General features: G+C 41.4%; 1 protein-coding gene across 1 annotated transcript in view; it reads right to left on the reverse strand.

Annotated features, from left to right (window-relative positions):
• Positions 1–3,145: 3,145 nt before the first annotated feature.
• Positions 3,146–19,042, reverse strand: part of plxna4 (plexin A4) — a 196,659-nt gene continuing 180,762 nt past the window's right edge. Inside the window, exons 27-31 of the mRNA XM_070854128.1 lie at positions 18,109–18,299; positions 14,368–14,537; positions 9,749–9,961; positions 6,957–7,107; positions 3,146–5,817 (exon numbers count right to left, since the gene is read on the reverse strand). Of these exons, the coding sequence (XP_070710229.1) occupies positions 5,722–5,817; positions 6,957–7,107; positions 9,749–9,961; positions 14,368–14,537; positions 18,109–18,299 (821 nt within the window). The 3' untranslated portion in view covers positions 3,146–5,721. The remainder of the gene's footprint in view (positions 5,818–6,956; positions 7,108–9,748; positions 9,962–14,367; positions 14,538–18,108; positions 18,300–19,042) is intronic.

Raw genomic sequence — 19,042 nt, forward strand, 5'->3', positions numbered from 1 at the left:
TTGGCTTCGAGAGGAAGTAGTTTATACGTTCAACTAATCTACCAATGCTGCTGTTTCCTAATTATTTTGGCAGCAGATATTTGCTTTCCCTTCATTTTAATGACCAGGGTTACATCATGTCAGGATACACCTCTCATTAAAGCAGAGAAGCTTTTGTAACCTGCCTCTTGACAATACAAATAAGATCCATGGATTTACCCCATGGAGCTTATTTTACTGCAACTCAGATTAGGAGTTAAGCAGCATTTGCATCACTGGGAGTAGTAATAGGCTGATTTGGAGCCAAACACAATGAGAGGTCCAGGCCCAGTGAGCAAGCCTTACTCATTAATTAGAAAATCCATCAGCCAGTTTCTTAACACCAAATCCAACTTGGAAGATGGAATGGAAAAGTTGTCAAAGTGGGAAGACGTATTCAGTTTACATCTGTATGGCATACATTCAGTGGAGGAGAGTTGGGCGAAACCTTTTAAACAACTTATGCTGTAAAGATAGTAGCATAGCAAGATAATGTATGTTACAAGGATGCTAGCGCCACAGCGACTAGCATAAAGACTTACATACATAAATGTAATATCTACTGCTGCTATCAGCTGGTCTTAACAGACCGACGCAGTCTTCAAGCGTTAGTCCAATGTAGCTGATTTGTGGGCCCAGCTTTGTTCTTTCTATTCCAAACTTGCAGGGATGTTTTTGTGCTGAACAGTATGAGATGGCTTTGTCACTGGGTAGGGAAGTCACTTTGTAAGCCAACACCAGCCAATATGACGACTATGCTCTTAATTGGTTATGTTCGCTGTGTGCTAGGCTTCTGTCTGTGCACTTGGTGCATGGCCTTCACAATGCAAAGGTTTATTCTAAACCTTGGTTTCTTTATCCTCCCGTGGTACTGTGGAAAATCAGGCTGCAGACTTTGAATTAATTGGGTAAAACCAAAATTTAAATAGTTAGGATACTTAAAGTCTGAAATGATTTGGACCATTATGCATAAAAACAGAGGGTTTGCTTTTCACGGTGGAGGCTTGCCCTGCTACTATACACAGTCCAGTTTTTGTTCTCGTGTATCCCGACTTGCAGTTGACAGCACAGAGAATAATTAGAAATCTCAGTACAATAGAAATGGCTCGTTATGCAGCTTTGTGCATCTACTCTTTTTTCTTTTTTACTCTTCCTGGCACCAGACAGTGGGAGATCTGAGATGGCCTAAAAGTCCCTGAACACCCAGTGTGGCTGATGTAGCACCTGTCACTAGGACAGAAAAGGACATTTGCCATCACACAGGGTAGTTTCTGTGTGTAAGATCATTCCAACAAGTCAAAGCTATTGTTCTCTTTTCTTTGTCACTCATTGCTTCAGGTTTTTTATGGAGTGCATAAATGGTGTGAGGGAACATAAAGTTTGGACTCATGTTAGCTGGGAAACATGGCCACATAGTTTAATTAAAAGCCCTGGGAATGTCTGGCACACAAACACAGGTGTTATCAGGCTGAACCTGTTCTCAGAACTGTGTGGAGCACAGAGCCTACATGGCCAACACCTCCCCAAGTCTGCCGTGCTGGTTTTATTTCACCTGTTAGGGCAGAGCGACTTACTCAATTATGATTCTTTCCAAGTTTCTGATCAGATTTTGGTGACTTCAGCAATTGTTGGCAAAGCTCCACCCAGTGCTGCTAAGCCTGTAAAGAGGTCTTGGAGGTTGACTGGATCTTTAAATATTTATCAAGTGAGCATCTTGCCAGAGGCTAAGTGTTTCCCAGTGGAGTGAGGGGCAAGTCAAAGTCTAATGTGGCCCATAGTACTTTTACATTCAGACTATGGGATTTCAGTTCCTTTTTTTCAGTTTGAACTTTAACACGTCATTTAGCCTCCAACAAGACTGCAGTCTGCAAACTGACAGAGTAAAAACAATCATGAAATGCTTGGTTTCATAATAAAGTTTATTCTATATTACAAATAGTATTTTGTTCTTGACTGCAAAATAGGAATGCATTATATTTACATACACAGGTATACAATTAATTATAACAAAGTTAGAGAAGCTCGCCTTATATCCCCCCCGGTTTCGTTTTTTATCTCTTGATAAGATACTCTTTATCTTTCAAATATGGTCTAGTAAAAGTCTTTTCTAGCATGTTTCTGTAACACCTGCTATAACACTGAGCTAGGAGGACATTTTTAGTTCCTACAAAACGTTTGAAGGTGGAAACTTTATCTGTGCTCTTGGCAACACAAGGTGGCTACTAACAGACGACCTTTGTTGCAGGGGAAGGGACGGGGCCGGGAGAAATGAAAGACAGGAAGTTACACTGGGGGGCAGATTCACAATGACTGTCCAGGACTCTCACCTTGTGTTATTTATTAACACACAGCTGTGAGGGGAAACTTTGGGTATCTTGACAGAGTATACATAGTCTACATGAATAAAAGAGATTCTTTGAAATTGTCCCAAGGTGTTTTAGTTTCTTACAATATCAATGCCAGCCTTGCATGAATTCATCATCTAGCTGCTGAATCACCTTATTCCCCCTCATTTTCCACAGATTCAGCAGATATGAATAGGTTTGATATGTTTTCTACACATGTCCAGCATACACGTTGTGAATGTACCCCTCCAAGTTGAAAAGACAGACATTCATTATACTTAACAGCTGTAGACGGTAATTAATGGACAATGACTTGGATATCTCACATACATTTGACACAAGGGCTAAGACAGAAACAGGAGCTTGCCAAACTTAGTCTTAAACATAAGTCTACCATCAAGCCTAATGCCTCTCTTGCTAGAAAGTTGTGTTTATCTCTGTAGTAATAGAAATGATAATGTTTGTATTTTGTGGCAAACTCATGTAGTCTTTAGTAGCTTTTTATAAAATGAACCTTCGTCAAACAGCATCCGTTTGCTCTCATGGGTTGTTCCCATCCGAAGTTATTTGAAAATGTAGCTTTATCCCTAAAAATGTTTTTCTTTTCTGGGCTCAACTGATGGAGAAAAAAAGTAAGCAACTATCGCAATGAAATAATCAATCTAATGCAGTAGACAATTGTCAAAACAAGATGTAATAGCAGCAAAGACAGAGCAAGACTGAACTTGCATCTTCTGTGTACTGAAACTAAAACCACAAAGGAAACAACTGTTGCATCACGCTGATGACCTGTAATGAAGGACATGGTGAACAGGACAAGCTTTTCAAAAATGTCATCTTTCTGTGAGATCCATTATCTTAGCAGTCGGCTTGTAAATGACTCAGTCCCTAGTAGTAGTAGAAGTATATAAATATCTTTGAGCAAGGCAGTTCCATTTCATACCATCCAAATAGGTCAACATGCAAGGGTATATAATATCTGTTTTATTTAGCATCTAACACTTCACAAAAACCATGGGCATGAGGGTCTGCAGTAGGGGTTGAACTGGATAAAGGTTCCACCTTAAACGAAAGTTATAGTTTTTATTACATGAACAACCCACTTTTTCCATCTCGATTCTTCCAAGCAAAAGAAAGATAAAAGAACACATCCACATCATCATTGCAAGGCTTAATTTTCTTATTTTTCACTTTTTTTTTTAAATAAGTTTCTTAAAGTGTTTACGTTTTACATGCGCTTAAAAAGCCAATAAAGGACCCAAGGTGGACCTAGGGCGGTCTTCACACATTCACATCACCACATGGGGCACGTTGTCAAGGCAAAAGAAAGGGCAGAGGTCAAAAGGTACGGAGGGCGCCTCCATTATCTCTCTTTCAATCGCTCTCTCCAAGAAGTTTTATCTACGTTTAATGTCTATCATTTTCCGTTTATCCTGCAGTGATGCTCACTTCTTGTTCAGTTCCTGCTCTGCTTTATCAGATTTTTTTCTTTTTTTTTTCTTCTTCTTTTTTTTGAGGCTTGGAGAAGGCAGCCCCCTGCCGCCACTGAGGACAACTACACTAATACAGACATGAGCGCCTCAACAGTTACACACTCAAGTGTTGGGGTTTTGCCGTATGCAGCTAGCTACCATCTCCAACGCTTGTGCAAAACAGAAAAGAAAACTGGTAAGTCAGGAGCCGGACACAAGGGTGAACGGTGTGCCGAGAGCTGGAGAGACCCGGGACGATGGAAAGAGAAAGGAGGATCAGATCACCTCGCCCACAGAGCCTCTCACCTCGACACACTGAGGTCAGAAAAAAAATCACACAGGTTTCTCAAAGTTCCAGTCACAATATTTTTTTTGTCCTAGAAGTGGTTGTCTTTTACATAGTCCTTTTTTGTCAGTTCCTCAGTGGCACTTTACAAATACATTTTTGACCGTTTTTAAAATTTCAAGCTCCTTTGGTTTTTGGCTGACCGACTAAGTCCATCTTGTTTGATTTCTTCACACAAAAGTCTTTAAATAAGAACATCCTGGGAAAGAAGTGCTACTCTCACAACCCCTTTAGGAGCAGTCAGCCATCTCTGGCCACACTGGATTCAATCATTCTTCTTATTTTTAATCAACAAGCAATTTCTTACCCAGTACATTTCAGTCAGCTCTTCCCTTTACCTCCTCCAGGGTTGGTGTAGATTTCTGGGCAGTCAGGATCTTGGGCAGCTGCTGATTGCGTGTGTATCTGTGCGTGTGTGTGAGTGTGTGTGCTTTGATAGACCGTCGCAGTGGCGGCACAAGTTTGGAAGTGTCAAGAGCCAGACAACGACTGCTCCTGGTGTTTGGATTAGCAGTCAAAACACTGTCGTCCAGAGTTGGTTGTGTGCTTTTTACAGAGGATCCAACTTGGGTCGGGGCCTCCAGGATTTTGTGTAATAGGTTAATTTTGCAGTAGCCACATAAGCCAGATGGAAGCAGAAATCATGAGCATTTTCATTGAAGTAAATGTATGCTGGGCAAGGAGAAATGTGCCAATGTTGCACAGGGGTATAGATTGGAGATGCTCTGTTTTGTAAAGTTTTAGTGTCACATTTCAATAAAGGAAAAGTTCAGAGAAGCACTAATCCTTCCCTTCCCCCCATCAGTCCTTTTCTTAAATACATCTCCAGCTACATTGAAAGAACACAAGAACATTCTAGGTTTGCCTGGACTTGCCCCAAATTTCGCAGATATGTATGCTTCGCTTGTACGTACAGTGTAAACTTGGCAAACCATCCTTGCATTCATTTTCTTCAGAGGTGTTCATTTGGCTTGCAGTCATCAGTTTTGATGTTTCCTCTTGATTCCGTATATTGAATATAGAACTACAATAAACTCGACTCTAGAGATGGTTTTCTTTTAACTATCATATTTTTGAAAAAAGTTCTCAACAAAATGGACACCCAACATTGTGGTTTTTAAAGAATTACCTATCAGTGTAAATTCTTGAAGGCAACATAAAAATGTTTTTCCCCTCTTTTCATCCAGCAGGGGGACTGAAGTATGCCAATATGGCCAGCTTTCAAGCAATCACCCCTTGAAGCTCTCCCTGTGGTGAAGCTGAGGGATCCCCCGCATTGCACTGTGGGAGATGCCAAGCTCAGCCCCGAACCACCCGTCAGATAAATTCAGGTAAACTAGTCTATGCAGCAGAGTGGATGAGGAAATCAAAATATTTCGCAGGGAAGAGGAAGCAGAAAAAAGGTCAAGGAAGAAGTCATCATCTTTGAAAGGCGGAGGGAGGAAGTCACGTGATGAAAAAGATAGGGACAGGTCTTCGCTCAGGCACGGCTCGGTTTCTGATGGGGTCTTTTCCCAGTGCGCCCTGGGAAGTGCGGTCCTCAGCTCTCCAGACTCATGAAGGCCACCACCTGCTCCAGCTTGAAGGCCAGCCTCTGTTTCCTGGCTGGATCGTCCTGCTCCAGTGCACAAACAATCTGCCAGCAGGACAGTGAGGTGAGCAGAGACATTAGGAAAAATACTCAACATAACAAAACTGCAATCAGTGCTTTCAAATGATAACTAATCTCAGACAATAACCATGCTAACGATGCTCCAATGTGTTTGGTATTTACTCATTTAAATATTACTGCAGAAAACATTTTTTCATTGAACAGTTAAAGGATTATTCCACTGAAAAGCCATGTTTTCAACATCGAATACTCACTCCATGTAAGCTTGACAGGCGACTATGAAAAGATTGTAGCTTCCTCCTTGTGGAGGATGGCAGCTTTAGTCAGCTTGGTACAGTGCACAGCCATTACAGTGGATTCTAATGGCAGCCCCCAGTTAAAAGGTCCATACAGTTTTTTCAAACCACTACTGCTCTTCTACTCCAGTTTCTCAACAACAGAGCTAAATACAACACATTATCACCTACTTGTAGGACTGAACCATTACGGGAAATATAGCATCAATCAAGTTATTTTTAGATTTTTTTTATTTCTGGATGGACATTGGCATCTATTGTAATTGCTGTGGATCCAAGCTACACTACAGCTAGCTGCCATCCTTTGCAGAGGCTGTAGAAGAGGCTGTAGAAGCTGTAGACTTTTGAAAATATCCTCTACTTTCTAGCCATCATATTCCAAATGAGAAAAAGGAGCTGATGAAGATACAAGTCCTCTAGATAACCTTCAGGGATAAGCTTTTCCAGGAAGACCTAGGCTGCATACAGGCTAACTATCTGATTGGTGAGGCATGTTGGGCCTGTGCAGCCTCAGAGGATGATTTGAGAAACTACTCAGCAGAGAAATTTTTTTTAATTTACTTCACATAATTAATTTTACTACTTTCCGGTGTCATATCTCCAAAATGTGATTTAAGTATTGCATTAGTACATCTACTTGACTAGCATTTAATAATTGTATTATCATTATTATGTAAATAAAAATATCCAATTTCATTCTTTGCTAGATTGATATATGTAGATTATATAAGGCCAACTTTCAGTGGAGTATTCCTTTTAACTCTTCTTACCAAAAGAAACCCCAATAACATTAGTGGGTCTAAATTGCACTAAACCTCAGATAATGATGACACAGATGTGTAGTGAATGTAACTCAGTGTTACATACCTCCTCAGTGTATTTCCCCACATAGGAGTAAATCTCACTGAGAGAGCTCATGCTGTTGAACTCGTTCATGTGCATCCGTGACTGTTCTGCCAAGTAGGCATTCATGTCCTGGTCGCTGATCGCTGGCATCTTATTAATGTCTGAGTAGTACCTATTAAAAGAGACAGGGAGGAATAAAACAAACCACAAACACATGTAAGGACTGTGTTTACTGTTGGGGGACTACAGTACATTTAGATGTTATTGTTCCAGAGGGAGATTTGTTTTCACAGCTAGTTCAACACAGAAATAGTCTCCATAAATACATTCATACATCCCAGCACACCACATCATCAGTGAGGCAGTTTGTTCAATGCTGCAATGGAAGAGGGACAAAACTCTGCTGAAGCAAGTGCTCTTCCATTTTAAAGTCCTGTATCTCTGCCTAGATGGCAGTAATGTGGAGTAATAACTGGGGGGGTTCATCATTGTCATTTGCTGTGGTGAGTGCTTGGTGTGTGATGGCTCTGTCGTTTAGGTGTGGGAGGGTAGATGATTTTTAGAGGCAGTGTGAGTGGTGCTGGTAAGTTTGTTTTTGTTGGAGATGGTCAGCAGGGGGAACAGTACAGCAGGATGGGTTCAATCATGTTTTTGTAATGTAACAAAAAGAGAACAATCTGAGAATGTTGTTAAAAAAGCTGTTGATGATTTTGGAAACAGAATACATAGAGCTGCTGCTGTCCTTGCAGCTCATTACTCCTTGCAGTGGTTTATAGCAGTTCTTTGCATACAGGTAACTAATACACAGAGGCAACAAGTGTCTTGCATAGTAACATGGCTGGAATAGAGTCATAGTAAACACTGACAGGCCTTCGATTCAACCTTGAACACCACGCATACACTGCATTGAGTAAGGGTAATCAGTCACTGTCAGCAGCAGCTGTGTTGCCTCTATCAACTATGTTAATTAAAGCTGGTTATTTACATATTAAATTCCTGTAGCTGCAGTCACTCGAGGACAGGCCCGGCGTTTGGCTGGATTATTCTGGGCATGTAGACGGGTGAGATGCATTTGCCAGGAAGCAAGTCTTCAGAGCAAACTGAGCAAAGGAAAAGGCAGGTGGGTGTTGCTCATAGCCTTTGCACAGAGGTCACACACACATCAACACCTGCTCAGTGCTGGAGGGCAGTTGTAGGGAGCTCCTAGCAGGGGATTGTTAGTGTAGAGACCAGGTGTGCTTGTTTTAGGAAAGAAAAGTTGTTATGAGCAAAACTAAAATCCTGTGGTTTGAAAAAGTGTCTGTAAGGAAATACCTGAGGTTATTGCTCCAATATCAGACGCAAGCTTTTCATGGCTCTAAAGATAATGAACTTGCATTTTTTCCCCCAAGCATCCTCTAAAAGCTTGCAGTTGCAGACTTATGTGTGTAGTATAGACAAGATGTTGGAATAACTGTCTCTATGGGAATACTGTTTTTAGGTGTAATATATACATATTGTCCTACAATGTCCAATGCAGCGTTTTGAGTTTTAAGGAGCAATAATAAGATAATCTTAATCTTTCACCTATAATATTCTTGACAAAATTGCAAAAGCCATTGCCAATTAATAGATACTTTGAATACAAGTAAAATGTTAGTTGTTTAATAGCTTCACCTAGTGTTTCTTTTTCTTTTTTTTAGGGAGCATAAAATGTTAGCTTTACAAATGTACTAATCCATATACAAAACACTCTAGTAAACAAATAATGATACAGCCGTGATTGATTTGTCATTGTCTGGAGACCATCAGCTCTCACATCAAATTCAAGGCAAGTGTCAATATCGCACCAGCTCGCTTCACTTCATAGCCCCAAATTAATAACATCAACATACTGTTACAAGTAAAAATCTCTATTGGGATATCATAGTTCTAGCCAACCGAACTGCCTCACAACAACAAAAAAAAAGAAAACCAAATACCTAAAACTGCTAAATATGCAATTCACATGCAATTCACTTGTGCCTTATTACTGTTTTTGTTGTAGATTGACTGCAGCATAGTAATAAGTTAATGTCTACATGTGTTCTGTCTCGACAGAGAAGCACACTTTTCCTTCCAGTATCCAGACATATCCATGTATGAATCAGCAGAGAACTGTCACACTTATTTGTGTTCATGGGAGACCACAGACACACACTCAGGACTAATGAGTACAGTCCTGAGCCTGAAGCTCTTCACATTTGGTTCCACCCATTCAAGCAGAGCACATATATTCTCGTCCCGAGGCTTGCCTTGTGACGAAGCTACCGACGCATAAATACTCTGGCCGCTTCACACTACCCCATCTTTTATTCAGGGCCTCTTCATCTCCCCTGCTGACAAATAAATTTAATAAAACTCTCATTTTAACAAATTACTGGCTTCCACTGCCTGCTACTCTCAAAAATGCTCTTTCTCTCTCGCTCTTTTTTCCCCACATACACTTCTGCCTCCCAACACACAAACTCATCTGTACTGTAGATCTCAAGCCCTGGGCGCTCTATTCCCACTGTGTTGTAATTTGGATGGTGTTTCATGGCCCATAGATCACAGTGCTACAGTTGTATTGTGTGTTGAAATGAAACATGGTTAATGCAGGTTTTCTGATGTTTTTACTCACATAAGAGCCCTACACACACACACACACACACACACACACACACACACACACACACACACACACACACACACACACACACACACACACACACACACACACACACACACACACACACACACACACACACATTCTCCCTTCATCCATTGGTGTGTACATTTTATTGACAGCTCACCTCTCCACCCAGCTCTTGTAGCTGGGAATGTCCTTGGCATAAAGCAGCTTGTTGGAGGGTGAGTCCTTCCCAAGGCGGTGTTCTGAGGTGGAGCAGGAGTCCATGAAGGTCTGGGCCACCACAGACAGACAGGCATCTGTGATGCTGCTCTTATGTATGTCAAACACAAACTGGGGGTTCTTGATCACATTCACCCAGAAACGCAGAGGTAGGCTGCATGGAGGTGGAGAAGAGAGCAAAGTAGTTAATGACAAACTAGTTGTGGTTACACATGTTTAGTGCCTTTCATTACTGTCAAATAACGGTATGATATGAGGTGTCTTTTTTTAACCTCTTTTACTATGACTGAACTAGCGCTCCAGCCTGTTGACAAAATGTTACAGCCAAGCCTCATGTCATACAAATTCCTTTTGCATTGGTTGTTCACTTCCATCTCAATGACAGAACGTTCAAATAGCCATGCAAACAGAGGAACAAAGAGTGTCAAGTAAAACAACAGTCTCTGTCCAGTTGAACTGCTCTGAGATTAACTCCTTAAATGAAATTTTTATATTTGCTACCGCCAGTCAGGCAATAGACATGAGCATATTATGCACCAGAAGGGGAATGAGGATTCATTCACTTTAGTACACAGACCCTGCTGTTGCCCATGTGCTCTATTTGATGTGTGCGCTCAATTCAATAAAGCCTTTATCTTTAAAACCAGGTGGTAGCTGGCTCTCTTGTTTTTCAGCAGTGTCCAGGGGTCCTCGCTGGGGGCCGCACACTGACACAGTTCATATTGCCTTGTTTGTGCAAGTGGGTCCTATTTTGTGCCTGTCCAGAATAATAAAAATATACAAGTCTGTTTATTTGCTGGGCTTGTTTCTGCCAAAATGAATAGATATAGGCCCAGCTTTATCTTTGTGTTGCAGTGAAAGGGCTCAGGTGGTATTAAGAAAGAGCTGAGTGTTACTTGGATCTCTATATCTTTACCACTCTCTGGGCTATACACTTTTAGCTGATGTGGTAAAAATCAGACAGGAAAGATGCAGTCTAGCCTGCATAGTGCCTCTGTGTGGCACAATATCAAAGGATGGGGAGGGGGGAGACAAACTGAAATACAATCATTTAAATACCACCAGTATTCCCCTACCATCCCACTAAGCATTTGTCCTAGCACAGCCACCCACAAAGCCATTCAGATGTACAATCTAACAAGAGGATTTGATCTCAGGGGAAGAAAAAACTCTGCATTATGACTTCAAAATTAATCTAAGCAAAGAATCTAGTGGGATTAGGTGCAGGGATCAAAGGGATATTAACACCACTGCTGTGCCGCCTTGATTGTTGACAATCTGCCCCAGCTGCCCAGTGCTTTGAGGTATGTGCTGTTCCAACGGGGCACTGACATTAAAATGATGAGGTTCCCTACATAATTTTGTGCATTCAAAAAGATCACCATAATAATATCTACACATTATCTATGGTATTGAAAATAGGCAAAGCACAATTTTTTTTGAGCAGTTTACTCATGCTGAGTACTTTTGGAATCTAATGGAAGGCCATGATCAGTCCTTTTGGTCAAGGATTAGGTTAAATATCAGCTGCCAAGATCAAGGGCATCCCTTATACAAGGGGAATTATACTGGAAGAGTAAGAAAAGGCCCTTTCATAAAAACACTACTGCTCTGTCTATCGATTTAGAACTACAAAGTGCTGTCAATTCAAACTAATTTAAAAGAAATGTGCTTTATACCAAAATGGTTCGTGAAGTAGCTTTATTTACTAAATAGTGTTTGGTGCAAGCAAATTTCTGTCATGGATCAGGGTACATTGTCCATTTCAAAGACGTGAGTACTAATGCAGTACTTTAGCGTATTAGTCCTTTTAAAATAAACTCCATCAATCCTAATCTCCCCAAGAGGGAAATCTTACCAAGCAGTATTGATAAAACTTCCTAATTGTCAAGCAGCAAAACAACCACACTACTGTAAGTTTTACTTAATGTTTACTGGGCCTAGTTCAAAATATTCTGACAAGCAGTTATATTGCAAATGAAAACTACAAAAGGAAAACAAGTACATTCACACTAAGGCTTCCTGCAGTCCTTCAGTAGTGTATGTCTCTGTCTTGGAGTTTGTGCTGATTGACACTTCTGGCACACTAAGCCTCTGAATGTGCAGTAGAGGGATGTTGTCCCATTCGTACAGACGGGCCTGATGAAGTTGTTTGCCATTGGCAGACAAAGGGTCACAGATGTTGTGATACAGGGCATCCCATTTGAGGCATTACAGCACAGACAGGGAACTGACCATGCCTGACCTTTTCCATGGAGCGACCCAAGATTTGAACTAACAGCTTTATAAAGGTGACCTGGGTGGGCATTGTTCCAACTGGACTTTGGCAGGAAAAAAGGAATGACCTTTCATATGAATGGCTAGTTGAAATCCACCAGTGAACAAGCTGTATGCCTGGACAAAAGGGCTTAAAACTAACTGAAAACTTTCTGTAAATTACGCAACATACAACTTTACTGATTCTAGATAATTAGCTGAACCCTTTTACAATCTGAGTGGGCTGCGATTGCCTTGTGACAGCAGATAGGTGGTTATCTGCATGCACAAAAGAGGAATGTGTGTGCCAGTTTTGTACAATAATTAAAATTCTGTCTGTTGCATCTCAACATCACAAACACATGGTGCAGATGGAGACACACACACACACACACCAAATATAGAGGAGTGAGGATGAGAGGAGGCGCTGACATACTGCCGCTAATCCAAAAGATACCATCTGGAGATGCTGTAGGAGCCAGTGACTCACGCATACACACATACAAATGCACATTACAACTCTGTATCACAATGCAGGAACAATTTTAACTTAATTTAAACTTGAACAATTAAAATTCATAGTTATTGTTTTACTTCAAAAGCCTTGGTATACACAAAGGTAGCTTGAATGAAATAGAGGCTTGGGCACGCGTGGTGTTAGTGCTATTGCTATTACTAGACTGTTGTGAAGGATGACCTTGGACTGTAAAGGGTCACAGATAATTTCCTGGGTTACAATAAATCCTGAATGCCATCTTTAGATCTTGTTCAGGTCTTCTGAAATGTACAGAAGACAAGCAAGAATCATGCCAATACAAGTATTTTCCATCAGCTATTATAGAAATGTGATACATTTTATCAGATATTACAGTCTAATTTTAGTATAGGGTATGCAAAACAAATTGTTGGTTGGTGTGTCATATCTACAAATATCATGATATGAAAATTATATCAGAAGCAAAATTGGGACAATATAGGCCCTGAAACACTAGGTGAGGAAACCCTGAAGGGGAGGTGGGGGTAGCAGTGGGGTGTGGGGTGTAGGGGCTCTGGCCGCTGCCGCTGTCATGCATTGAAGTTAATGGCATGTATGACGACAATGGGCCTGGTAGGTTTAATGGAACAGGGACCCAGCATGGGAGGGACATTGGTTTTGTTATTCTCTACCACCAGACAAAATGAAAGCTTTTGTTGCAGCAAAGATTGCAGTCTTTTGAGACGATTAAAGGTTACGACTAAGCACACACAGTGAGAAGCGAAAAGACACTGGCATATGCACATCCCACACAGAGAAGATATCTGTGGTGGCATCAGCACAAACGGTTGTATGCAATCTAAGTGGCTTTTCATGATGGTGTGATATGATAAATTGCTATTCATTCACAACCCTCTACTGAGAGCCCATTCCATTAAAAGTCTAATGTACTATGAGAGTGACCCGTTACACCCTCAGAAAACACTTAACACGCATTGCAAATGGCCCAATAACACCAACACAGAAAAGGACTACAGTGTAAAGTAAATAATATTTCTCCCCCTTCTTTAGCTTCTACCAACCTATTCCTCCCTCCATCTCTCTATTTGTCCCTTGATACACATGAGTTTTATCCTCCCATCTCCATGGTTCCCCTGGGTCTTAGGCTGAGTGATGCATGCTGGGATCGTGGTAGAGGCCAGAAGGCTAATGAGATATTAGTGTCCATTTAACTCCCACTGAGTTCACTTCCCTTTCTTCACCTTTTCATTTCTCTCCTCACCACATTCTGGTGGACCCTTGCTTATTTAACCCCTACCAACCTCTTAAGTTGGACTCACAGAGGTCAGTATGGTCTAAATTAATCAGCAGATATTAATTTAGAGGTGTACTTCCTCCACCTGGGAGCATGCATTTGTCACTATGGAGATTTCCACGGTGACAGGCGTGTTTTGGCCCAGTTATCCTTGATAATAGATGGAGAGTCTTGGCAGCCAATTGGATTAGCCCCTTGTGGTTGGCTTTAATGAAGATTACACGCCCCTGTGGTTAATGGATATTAGGAAGGGAAGAGGCGTGTGGTGAAGCTTGGCACTGACAGGGCAATACCAGGGCAATGCCATGTGAATGTGCCAAGATGTACTGATTATGTCTGCAATGCATTAAACAACAGTAGAGAAAGAAAAGGCCATGAATGGAGCCAAAGGCACCATACTGGTGTACAAATAATGAAATAATTTTGCATTCGTCAAACACTCAAGTAACACCGGTTTCATAATGACCAGAGCCCACTGTGGCTGTTGTTCAGATGCTAAAACTGCTCAACTCACCAGTTGCTCTTCCATGTGTGTCGGACATGTGGGTCATGGATGCTGTGTTTGTCGGCCTGCTCGTCCAGGAAGTCAAACATGTATTTGATGGCCAGTGGCAGGGCACTGCCTCGATGGGCTGTGCTAAAGATGGTCTCAAAGAGGTCATCCACAAACTTCTGTAAGGTACCCTGCAGAGGAGAGAGAGGAGAAATGGAAAACAGATTATATGAAGACCTACACCAGGTACTTTTTCATCAAATTATCTCAAATGTGATAATCACTTGTTGATACAGCCCATACCTAGTGCGTTAAACTAATAGTAAGGTTTAAGAAATTCCAGTCTTTTTATGTTGACTGTAGTATGTTAAAAGGCTATCTATTTTGAGATTCAGAACAGTTATATAGCCTTAAATAACTATTTGCTATGTAAATAAATATACAGTAGTGTAATGGCATCCTGAGCAGAGAATGAATGTACCCACCCTCTGTGAGTGTTGTAATCAATGCTTCTCTGTTCTTTGTTTTGGTATCCGGGATGGCCAAGTGTGCATGTAAGTGCATGTTGCGCATACACTTAGCGAGTCCCTGAGTTGTACCATAAACAACACTCACAGCTGTATACATGTGAGCCCGAGTTGTACGGCAAACTAACACAGCACACACACAGAGCTATGATGCAGAGACAGACTTGGTCCAGTGAGTGGGCTAAGACAAGAGTAAACACAATAGCACAGTAACATTACCATACAAAAATGGCTATTTGGGGAGAAACTGCAGAGGACATGATGTTTATATCCCTCTTGGCCAGGTTACGATGGCTGTGGAGGAGAGTGAGGAAGAGGGAGGCGGGGAGGGTACAGCAGCAGCTAGACTGAACAACTCCACGGTGGCCACGGACGTTTAAAACAGCCGCTACCAAGTTCTTTGGTCTGAGACGCTGGTACTTGCAAAATCTCTCAGTTCAGTTCTGAATATATGTACAAAGAACCTTTGAGCTAGTATTTGTACTGAATGGGATTCACAGAACCAGGGAATGAGATTGTCACTATGTATACATTTTGTAACTTACAAATGGATAAACTTGTGTTGTTTTTTTTTTTTTACCTGTGTGAGTTTCTGTGTTGTGCAGTGCATGTCACTCTGTCCCCTAGCGCCGATGTTTGTGTCTGACTCCTATCTCACAGACCCTAAATCTGCTTGCAGCTTTGATGGGGGAAATTGTTATTTCACAGCTGACTTTTAATAATATCTGGGAACAGGAGGCACATCTCTTAAGCCTCTTTATGCTGCCGGATTAGCTCCCACACTGCACCATTGACCCTAATTTGATTTAATGTTGGTGACTTTAAGGAGGAGGGGGAGAAGAGAGAGGAGAGACAGAGTGAGAGAATCTAATCCTCTTGTAAAGAATGAGCTGATGGAATGCACAGGAAAAGGCGAGAGCAAGGGATGGAAATGAAACGACAGAGGTTTCCTATCAGGAAAAGAGGCCATTGAGTGTGGCAGATGAGGTGTGTACAGGCACTGGCAAATAAAAATCCAATTTGGGTTGGAGCGGGTGACCGAATCACGGAGTCAAGAGAGGTAAAAGAGAGTGGGAGGAGGGAATCCTGTTAGTCTGACAATCACGGCTATAATTCTAATGTGGCCCACATTCCTGACAGCTTATCGTTTTTCTATGAAGATGGAATCACATATCTCTATATCAAGTCCATGTGCCTTCCGGAGTGACAGTCTGCATTAGCTGGAAAGGGAAGACCAAACAATTTGTGTGTGCATGCATATTTGTGTGTGTGGACACCAAAACCTGTGTGTGCCTTCAAGTGCTGAGGCTGTGACATTTTACATCATCCCCTATCTCAAGGGGGACTTCTACATCAACATTGTCATCAACCCAGTGCTCTCTTGTTCTCTGGTGAAGCTGAAACTGCCAATACCCCCCCCCCCATGACTATCTACCTCGTCATTAGACTGCACTCAAAACACAATGTGTCGTTTGGATGTTTTGATGCTGTCAGCCTCCACATTGAAATGAGAAGAAAGCAACCAATCAGAATTTTGATGATAGCGCTGAAACATAAATAGAGAGACGGAGCAGAAGGTACAGTGAGGTAGAGATGGACACACACACTCTTGAGTGTACAAGTGAGGATAGAAAACGCAATCCTTCCGTGTGCCCCTCCACTCTCCAAACACACCCTGTACCCACACTTTGTCAGAATGACACTGATGGAGCTAATATGAGAGACGTCAGCGGTGTTGCCAGGGAGAGGTATTTATTGGCAAGGTGAAAGCCAAACGCAGTCAATTACACTGCCTGTCTGCCCAATCATTTCTCACCAAGAGAGATGGCCCGGCCAAGATAAACTGGTTATTTCACAAAAACAATTCATCTGGAAAGATGATGTGCTGTCCGCAGTCAGGAGCCCCCTTCCTGCACTCTGGAATGGGATAATGGCAGGGGAGCAGAGCGGCTCATAAAGGCCGAGAGGTGACGTGCACAAGTGTGTAGGTGTGTGGAGGACTATACAGAGTGTGTCATGGTGGTGGCAGCCCAATCCTGCCCTCCCACCTCCTAATCTGCAGTCTCCAGTTTGTTTGTTTATTAGTTTCTTTGATTTGTGGCTCATCATGCCCCGTTTCATTGACACTGTCATACCTCTCTTGCCCTGTTGTTGTCACTGTCTCCTTTAATTGACCACCTGATTTTGTTCATCTGCACATGTCTGTCCAGTCATTTCTCCCAAGTATAAACAGAGGAAGGTTGTTAGTTTGTCACATGGTTTAGCCTGTGATATCTGTGTTTAACTGCATCTGTGTGTGTGTTTCCTTATGTAACTTTTTAAAGAAGCAATCTAGTGTGGTCTGCTAATCAGCGCAAGACATTCAGATGTTTGTGAGGCACTCTGTTTTAGACTCCTGCCACTGTGTATTTACATCACATATGCAAAGCTGAGCTGATGTTCTTTATGTGAAGTACTAAACAAAGGAAGGCAGCAGATCAAAAAGCAAACTGAAATGTTCCCGAATCAAAACATTACAGCCTGAACATTTTCAGATCGTAGCCTCTCTTTTTCTTTTACCCTCCCTGTACGCCTCTGTCTGTGTCTGATAGAGTGGATGTCTGGATGAAAAAAAAGACAGGGAGGTGGTGCTTTAGGAGTGGATTGGAAATTTGCATTCAGCTGTTGCATCAAAGTCACATTTCCCTCTAAACCAAATTAACTTTTTTTTCTTTCTAGAGACCATTGTCATAAGGCACTTTCAAAGAGACTCATTTTATAGCCAATTCAATTTTAGCCTGATCTTTTTTTTTTTTTATTACAGAAACACCTTCACTAGCTTCATGGGATTTTCTTCTTTACCCTTTTTGATATGCTGCAGCAACAGCAATGAAAAGAGAAAACAAACAAATATCTATTTTCTCTTTCTCACCTAAGGGGATAGAGGAATACATTTGAATAATCTTTTCTACTGAGATGACTCATCCAAAGTAAACATGAATATTTAAAGTAAGTGAGCGTTTTCTGAGTCACGGTAACACAGGGTGAAGTTTATAGTGACCTTTTAGCCTTTTACCTGCTGAACTGCTTTAAAAAAAAAAAAAAAAGAGTGATTTCCACATATAGTAGTTAACAATGCAATTGGCCGGACAGAGAGTTTAACAACATGACCAGATTAGATGACCCAGTACCAGTACATGTAATGGACATGTACATGTACAATGTAAAAAGATTTTCTAAGACACAGAAAGCTTACCTTGGTAGCCAGAAGTCGTGTCAGGTAAATCTCAGAGACCATCTTGCTGCCGCGGTCGCCCTCTTTCTGGTCTCCGTGCTCATGGTTCTTCACCAAGTGCCAAACCTTTACCCCACTCTCCAGGTCAGGAGTGATCATAGGAGTACGGGAACGCAAGCTGTCAGGGCTTCCAGTGTACTTGATCATATTCTCTGTGAAGAACAACATGCATTAGTTCATGTAGTACTGACACAATTGATGTAAATGAAAAGGTCAGAAAACCAGTATCCAATCTGTGTTTGTTTCCTTCTAGCATTAGTTCAACCTCCAATTGGATCGCAACTTCTTCTAATATTTATATACACCAATAAATATCTGTTAATGGTATGCTGAAAATTAAAAGTTGAATTTTGTTAGGTTTTCTCTGCCACACCAGGAAAAGAAACATAAGAAAATCAGAGGACACATCTAAAAATTAATCAGAGCAGAGTATGAAGTAAACAAGAAGAAAGGAAAGCTAACAAGGAAGCTCATACTTAGGAAGCACAAACACAGAAACAAAAAAATAAATATCTGAAAATACAAGTCTGTTGCTTCACCAAAGATGAAAGGAAAGCCATAACCTGCCCATCAGTAACAGAATACCATTTTGTGGTTTCCAATTTCCAGATCTGTGAGATTGGATATAAAACTTTTAGAAAGTGTGCATGGTTCATTTTTCATGGCATCTTCTCCTAGGCACAAGACGTGGCATCGCAGGCTGACACAAAATCGAACAGGTGTCAGATGAGATGAAATATGTATGGCCCACCCAATGGCCAGAGTGGTGATGACATTTCCAAACACATGGCTCAATGAATGTTTACACAGTGTGAAAAAAATTGATCAGTGGGTGCGGTTTAGAGAGAGGAGTGAAAAAAAGTGTTTTTCACTATGGCAGAAATCAATCTGTCCA

The sequence above is a fragment of the Pempheris klunzingeri genome, chromosome 22, assembly GCF_042242105.1.
Source record: "Pempheris klunzingeri isolate RE-2024b chromosome 22, fPemKlu1.hap1, whole genome shotgun sequence".
NCBI lineage: Eukaryota > Metazoa > Chordata > Actinopteri > Acropomatiformes > Pempheridae > Pempheris > Pempheris klunzingeri.